The sequence below is a fragment of the Morus notabilis genome, unplaced genomic scaffold (assembly GCF_000414095.1).
Source record: "Morus notabilis unplaced genomic scaffold, ASM41409v2 Scaffold78, whole genome shotgun sequence".
NCBI lineage: Eukaryota > Viridiplantae > Streptophyta > Magnoliopsida > Rosales > Moraceae > Morus > Morus notabilis.
The window spans coordinates 3,245,738-3,254,034 of record NW_010367622.1 but is presented as its reverse complement, the minus strand read 5'-3'; the positions used below and the strand labels follow the sequence as shown (position 1 = coordinate 3,254,034).

At 32.8% G+C, this 8,297-nt stretch overlaps 1 protein-coding gene across 1 annotated transcript; it reads left to right on the top strand.

The window, feature by feature from the left end:
* Positions 1–1,282, top strand: LOC21410687 (ras-related protein RABA4d). The gene is made up of 2 exons (XM_024175356.1): positions 1–227; positions 829–1,282. The coding sequence occupies exons 1-2, from the start codon at positions 1–3 to the stop codon at positions 1,280–1,282; spliced, it is 681 nt and encodes a 226-aa protein (XP_024031124.1).
* The last annotated feature ends 7,015 nt before the right edge of the window (positions 1,283–8,297 follow it).

Sequence of the window (8,297 nt, the reverse complement as noted above, 5' to 3'; positions counted from 1 at the left end):
ATGTCGAATTCGTATGGAGATTACAATCAGAAGATTGACTACGTGTTCAAGGTCGTTTTGATCGGAGACTCGGCGGTCGGAAAAACGCAGCTGCTGGCGCGCTTTGCGAGGAACGAATTCAGCGTGGACTCGAAAGCTACGATTGGAGTCGAATTCCAGACGAAAACTCTTATCATTGATCACAAGACTGTCAAGGCACAGATTTGGGACACTGCAGGCCAAGAAAGGTGTGTGACATTAATTAATGTCTCATTTTCATTAATCTTGTTTGGGTACAAATCATCTAATAGATTTGTGGGATCCAATTTGGTTTTTAGATTATAGTGATGGAAATATTTCTATTTGATGTCATGGATAATGTTAAAAGACTAAAGGGTTCCTCGCAATCCAAGAAATTCAACAAACTTGGACCAAAGATTTGCTAGTTTGTGACAAATTTGGATACCCTTTATTGGGTTTTGCATACCAATTAAATTGATAATCATTGTTTGAAGGGTTATCAATATGAAGTTGAAGAAAATAACATTGTAGATTGTCGAATTTGATGGTCTTTATGTTGAAAAGGTAAACCTAATGTTGAAGGTTCATCATGTTTTACATTAATGTTATAATCGAGTGATAAGAAATTTGATGTTATGTTGTCTAAAAATTTCGAGAGGTTTGAATTTTTAAGCAACAAGACAAGGCTAAATTATGAATGCACATAACAAAACTTTTATCACAACCATGATCTAAAAGTTCAAGGCCTTTTTATTCATGTTCTTTGATTACAGTAATTAAAATTGACAGCTTGAATTCATGAAGCTATTTCGTTTCTGGTCTCTTAAGATACAGGGCAGTGACTAGTGCATACTACAGAGGAGCAGTCGGCGCAATGCTCGTTTATGACATGACCAAGCGCCAGTCATTCGACCACATGGCGAGGTGGTTGGAGGAGCTGAGGGGGCATGCTGACAAGAACATTGTCATCATGCTCATCGGCAACAAATGCGACTTGGGGAGTCTCCGGGCGGTGCCAACGGAGGACGCTCAGGAGTTTGCTCAAAGAGAGAACATCTTTTTTATGGAGACATCGGCTCTTGAGTCCACCAATGTTGAAACTGCATTCTTCACAATCTTAACCGAGATATATCGGATAATCAGCAAGAAGAACCTCACAGCCAGTGATCATGAGGTCAATTCGAGTGGTGGTTCGGGCCTGCTGAAGGGTACTAAAATCGTTGTTCCGACCCAGGAGGATTCGGGTACAAGGAAGGGCGGCAGATGTTGCTTTGCCTCCTAACTTCAACTCCTCATTTGAGAATTGTGTGTGTTCTCAATTTTGGGAAATATGTTGCTTTTTAGGCTTGTCCACTCTAGAGAATGTACTTTGTAGTAAGAGATGTTGCCCTTTACCAAGGAGCTTAGGCCGCAAACATGATATTTGGAAGACAGTTTCCTAAAAATTTACTTGTACTTCAGGAATATTGTTTTAGATCTTGTACAAAGTTCCAATTCTCAGAATGTTACTTGCTGGTTTCTTTTTTTTTTTTTTTTTTTCTTTCCATCATGTTCTTATCTCTATGTTTCGCTGGTTTCATTTTATGTTGGAGCGAAATTAATAGTGCAAAACTTTTTTTTAATATATTGTACTTTAAAAAATAATGCAAACCTTGCTCGTTAAAGAGTGTTAATTGTTGCATTTGGCTTTCATATGTCTTTTTTGAGGGGTAGATTGACATACCCTTGAAGCTTAGGGGCTGTTCTTTTGTCATTTTTGAGTTAGGTGACTTGAGTGTAGATTTTGAGTTGAGTTTGAGTTATAACTTGAGTTGAAATTCTAACTTGAGTTTGTGTTTAGTTGTGTACATTTGAGTTTGGTTTGAGATAAAAATCTTTTTGAGTTTGTGTTTGAGTGAGTCAAAACTTAAATTCATATTTAGATAGTATTTTAATAAAAACTCAATGCTGATGAAAAATTTTAATAGAGTATATGAGTGGGGTTTTATTCGTCTTTTCATTGTCAGCGCATAAAAAAAATCATCTCAATCAGAATTAAAACGAAAAAGTTATAGCATTTTTAAGAATAGAAAAAATACTGTTCATTAATTTGAGTTCGAGTTTCTGAACTCGAGTTGAAAGAGAAACTTGAACTCGAGTTTTAAGGGCTGTTCAGCAGCCCCATTTTTGAGTTAAAAACTCAAAAAAAGTAACTCGAGTTACAACTTTATTTTGAGTTTATGTTCTTTTAAATTTGAACTCAAGTTTAAACTCGAGTTAGAACTCGAGTTTGGGACTAAAACTCGAGTTCAAGTTTCCTCTTCAACTCGAGTTCAGAAACTCGAACTCAAGTTAATGAACAGTATTTTTTCTATTCTTAAAAATACTATAACTTTTTCATTTTAATTCTGATTGAGATGATTTTTTTTTCTATGCGTTGACAACGAAAAGACAAATAAAACCCCACCCATATACCCTATTAAAATTTTCTATTAGCATTGAGTTTTTATTAAAATATTATCTAAATATAAATTCAAGTTTTGACTCACTCAAACACAAACTCAAAAAGATTCTTATCTCAAATCATAACTCAAATGTACACAACCAAACACAAACTCAAGTTACAACTTTAACTCAAGTAATAACTCAAACTCAACTCAAAATCTACACTCAAATCACATAACTCAAAAAAGGCAAAAGAACAGCCCATAACTCAAACTCGAGTTCAAACTCGAGTTTTAGTCTTAAACTCGATTTCCCCGTTCATTTCGCTTATTCGAGTTTTGTTACAGTAAAAAGATCTCACAAACAATCACATCTAACTTTTTTACTATAGTAAAAAGCTCTCACATAAAATCACATCTCAACTCGAATTAAAAACTCGAATCAGCGAACTAAACGGGCCCGTGTTGTATCAAATTCGGCATCCAAGGCTTCCATGGCTTCAAGCTAAAAGACTAGTTCTGCATATCTCAGAGAGAGAGAGAGGAGAGAGAGAGAGAGAGAGAGAGAGAGAGAGAGAGAGAGAGAGAGTACGGCAAAATTTTATGTGCCCCATTCTATTATATTTATTTAAATTTTTAAATTTGCGTTGAGTTTATGAATTTATAATCATTCTCAATTTATATGTGTTTTTTATGAGAAAAAATAATGTAGCGAATCACGAATCATGATTCAAATCATGACACGAATACACCAACTAAACGCAGAGGAATGATTTGTGTTACATTTGAAGTAGGATGTTAAAATTTTAGACAAATTACACTTGTACTCTCTGAACTATTGCCGTTTTGTAAAAATTTCCTTTAAAGTTTAAAAATCGTAAAGTTTTTCCTAAATAATTCGATGTTAGCACACTTCCCCCTTATTCGTCCTTTCTGTTAAATTTTAAACGGTAAGTGATACGTGTAAGTCACTGAAGTATTAAAATTTTATTTTATTATAAAATGACGATATTGCCCTTAAAACCCAATATACTATTTCTCAATTTATCTTTCCTTAATCATCTCAATGTCATGTTTAGAACAAGAAGAGACATTATGAAATCATCTCAATTTTGAGTGTGTCTCCCAGGAATGGGTTTCCCAGAATCGAGTGCGTCTTTGTTAGGAAGAGCCGATTGGAGATGGACCCAAGCCGGTTATTTAAATTTTTAAATTTGCGTTTAGTTTATGAATTTAAAGTCATAATTTAAAATCATTCTCAATTTATGTGTGTTTTTTATGAGAAACAATACTGTAGCGAATCACGAATTATGATTCAAATCATGACACGAATATACCAACCAAACGCAGAGGAATGATTTGTGTTACATTTGAATTAGGATGTTACAATTTTAGAAAAATTACAGTTGTACTCTCTGAACTATTGCCGTTTTGTAAAAATTTCCCTTAAAGTTTAAAAATAGTAAATTTTTTCATGAATAATTCGATGTTAGCACGCTTCCCCCTAATTCGCCCTTTCTGTTAAATTTTAAACGGTAAGTAATACGTATAAGTCATTGTGTATTAAAATGTTATTTTATTATAAAATGACGATGTTGCCCTTAAAACCCAATATACCATTTCTCAATTTATCTTTCCTTAATCATCTCAATTTCTTGTTTAGAACAAGAAGAAACATTATGAAATCATCTAAATTTTGAGTGTGTCTCTTAGGAATGGGTCTCCCAGAATCAAGTGTGTCTTTGTTAGGAAGAGCCGATTGGAGATGGACCCAAGCCGGTTATTTAAATTTTTAAATTTGCGTTTAGTTTATGAATTTAAAGTCATAATTTAAAATCATTCTCAATTTATGTGTATTTTTTATGAGAAAAAATACTGTAGCGAATCACAAATCATGACATGAATACACCAAAGAAACGCAGAGGAATGATTTGTGTTACATTTGAATTAGGATGTTAAAATTTTAGACAAATTACACTTGTACTCTCTGAACTATTGCCGTTTTGTAAAAATTTCTCTTAAAGTTTAAAAATAGTAAATTTTTTCATGAATAATTCGATGTTAGCACGCTTCCCCCTTATTCGTCCTTTCTGTTAAATTTTAGACGGTAAGTGATACGTGTAAGTCACTGAAGTATTAAAATTTTATTTTATTATAAAATGACGATGTTGCCCTGAAAACCCAATATACTATTTCTCAATTTATCTTTCCTTAATCATCTCAATTTCATGTTTAGAACAAAAAGAAACGTTATGAAATCATCTCAATTTTGAGTGTGTCTCTCAGGAATGGGTCTCCCAGAATCGAGTGCGTCTTTGTTAGGAAGAGCCGATTGGAGATGAACCCAAGCCGGTTATTTAAATTTTTAAATTTGCGTTTAGTTTATGAATTTAAAGTCATTATTTAAAATCATTCTCAATTTATGTGTGTTTTTTATGAGAAAAAATACTGTAGCGAATCACGAATCATGATTTAAATCATGACACGAATACACCAACCAAACGCAGAGGAATGATTTGTGTTACATTTGAATTAGGATGTTAAAATTTTAGAAAAATTACAATTGTACTCTCTGAACTATCGCCGTTTTGTAAAAATTTCCCTTAAAGTTTAAAAATAGTAAATTTTTTTCTGAATAAATGGATGTTAGCACGCTTCCCCCTTATTCACCCTTTCTGTTAAATTTTAAACGGTAAGTGATACGTATATGTCACTGAAGTATTAAATTTTTATTTTATTATAAAATGATGATGTTGCCCTTAAAACCCAATATACTATTTCTCAATTTATCTTTCCTTAATCATCTCAATTTCATGTTTAAAACAAAAAGAAACATTATGAAATCATCTCAATTTTGAGTGTGTCTCCCAGGAATGGGTCTCCCAGAATCGAGTGCGTCTTGGTTAGGATCGAGTGCGTCTTTGTTAGGAAGAGCCAATTGGAGATGGACCCAAGCCGGTGGTGGGAAATCGCGACGATTAGAGGCGTGGCGGTGATTCTAAGCGCGATGAAGTGGATGATTTCGATAAAAATGCTCAGATCCATGACAACCCACTCTTGAACGAAGAAGGATTTCATGAAAAAGTAAATCAACATTTTCAATGCTTTGCATAAAAACTAAATTTTTTTTTTGAGTCTTGCAGAATTATCAGAATCAAAATCTGAAGGTAGGTTGGGGTGAGTGATTCTTACCTGTGTCTCTATAATTCCCTGAACCACGCACTCCATTGAAATTCTGGCTTTTGTTAATAGCAAGTTTTGAAGCGAAACCAACACATACACCTTCTTCGTTCAAGAAGACTAAGGCTTTTCTCTCTCTCTCTCTCTCTCTATATATATATATATACATAGAAAAGCCTTAGTCTAATATTGTTCGCTTTTCTCTCTCTCTCTCTCTCTCTATATATATATATATAGAAAAGCCTTAGTCTAATATTGTTCGCATTGTGTAATTATTGAGTGTGTGAAATTACTCTAGAATTTTTTGGCCTTGGTTCTATTTCGAACATGTTAGAATTTGACCTAAATTACTTATTTGTTCTTGTAATGAGAGTCATGTGCCACAAACGTGACACTAAACGTTCAAAATTTAATCGAAGAGGTGAAAAAAGGGAACGCGCCTACACCTTCTTCGTTCAAGAAGACTAAGGCTTTTCTATATATACATATAGAAAAGCCTTAGTCTAATATTGTTCGCATTGTGTAATTATTGAGTGTGTGAAATTACTCTAGAATTTTTGGCCCTAATTGGTTCTTCGAACATGTTAGAATTTGACCTAAATTACTTATTTGTTCTTGTAATGAGAGTCATGTGCCACAAACGTGACACTAAACGTTCAAAATTTAATCGAAGAGGTGAAAAAAGGGAACGCGCCTACACCTTCTTCGTTCAAGAAGACTAAGGCTTTTCTATATATATATATAGAAAAGCCTTAGTCTAATATTGTTCGCATTGTGTAATTATTGAGTGTGTGAAATTACTCTAGAATTTTTGGCCCTAATTGGTTCTATTTCGAACATTTTAGAATTTGACCTAAATTATTTATTTGTTCTTGCAATGAGAGTCATGTGCTACAAACGTGACACTAAACGTTCAAAATTTAATCGAAGAGACAAAAAAAGAGAATACGTGCTAACGGCAAATTATTTAGGGAGAAAATTTGCTATTTCTAAACTTTAGGGGGAATTTTTGAAAACGCCAATAGTTCAGGGGGCATAAGTGTAATTTGTCCTAAAATTTTTATTCGAATGTGTTTTTTCAACACTAATTTAACACAATCATAGTCAAAACAGGGCATATTACAATAATTTTATAAGTTGAGGGAGTAACTTGCCAAAATTAAAATTTCAAAGAGCAAATTGCTAAAACCATACAAGTTTTTGGGGAGTAAATGAATACCCTATCTTTTTTCGTCAAGTAACTATATTATTTAAAAGGCTATTAAGTAAGAGTAATGGATAAATATCTAAATCCATACACTTCAAGATAAGTTGAGCATTTTTTCTTTATTTGTTACCCATTTACCCGCGGAGACCCGCATTAAACGGGGTGGGAAAAATCCGCTTTAAACGGATCCGGATTATAAACGGGTTAAAATTTTAACCCGTTGAGGGCCGCGGGGCGGGGACGGATTTAGAGGTCCCCGACCTTAATCCCCGTTTACCCACCCCGTTTAATTATATTATATTTTTAAATTATATATATTATGTCTAATATGCTATAATATATAATTTTAAGTAGAATTTATTACATAATATATATGAAAATTTAAAACTTTCTTTTTATTTTTTACTTAATGCTTTGTATGTTTATATTGTTTAATTAATTATTTATTTATTTTACAATGAAAATAAATAATCAGGTAAACGGGAGTTTCGTGAATACTCCGAATTCATGATGAGAAAATCCGATCCGTAACCTATCAATTTGTGTTGATTTATAGACATATATAGTGAGTATTTATATTTACGAGACGCGCCCCGCTCTAGATTCGCCCCGTTGCCGTCCCTACCCAGTTTCAAGCTCAGCCCAAAATGAGGTTCCACTAATGTTGCTTCGCTTTACAATTGGTGTCTCTGTGGGATAAAAAAATTCATTTTATCCTCTTCTTATATGGTTAGTTTTTAACTCTTTGCACCAAAGCGAATTATGTCCTATTTGTCCAGATAATGAATTTGGACATATTATTAAACGACCTATATATGTGTGTATATTCAGGTACAACAAATAATATATGAAAAATTTGGTATAACAAATATCATTATATTAAAGAGTGTTTTTTGCACGTAAATTTTAAATTTATTATTGACATATTAATTATAGTATTGCATTGAATATATTCTTATTCAATTGAAGTAAAGCATTTAAGAGACGTTTGGTTAGAGGATTCAAACCATGATTCGAATCATAATTCATAATTTGTTAGAGCATTTTCTCTCATAAAAAATATACGTAAATTAAAAATAATTCTAATTATATAATTTTAATTTATAAATCAAACGTCTACTTAATATCATTATATTAAAGAGTGTTTTTTGCAAGTAAATATTAAATTTGTAATTTCTGCTATAAATTGCCCACTTCTTTACTTTTCTCATGATTTTGTGAAAAGCCCAAAATACTCAAAAGTACGGAGCTAAGTCCAATTTCATCATTGGCCCACTATTATATCAGTAAATCAAAACGCATTGCCGCTTATAATCCCGCTCTCAAGATAATTTGAATTTTGAATCAGACCAAAAATAAAAATGAAAAATATCCAAAGAAAAAAACCGAAACGTGTGAAAATTTTAGGGGTCATTGAGTATAAGACCGCCCATTTTTCATTTTGAAAAATTTGCCAATTCGGTCTCTCTCTCTCTCTTTCTCTTTCT

Bases quoted from the DNA above. Each gene is read 5' to 3' on its own strand.
- LOC21410687 (XM_024175356.1), top strand. From the start codon at position 1: ATGTCGAATTCGTATGGAGATTACAATCAGAAGATTGACTACGTGTTC. The intron at 228-828 runs GTGTGTGACATT...TGGTCTCTTAAG, and splicing joins GACACTGCAGGCCAAGAAAG to ATACAGGGCAGTGACTAGTG.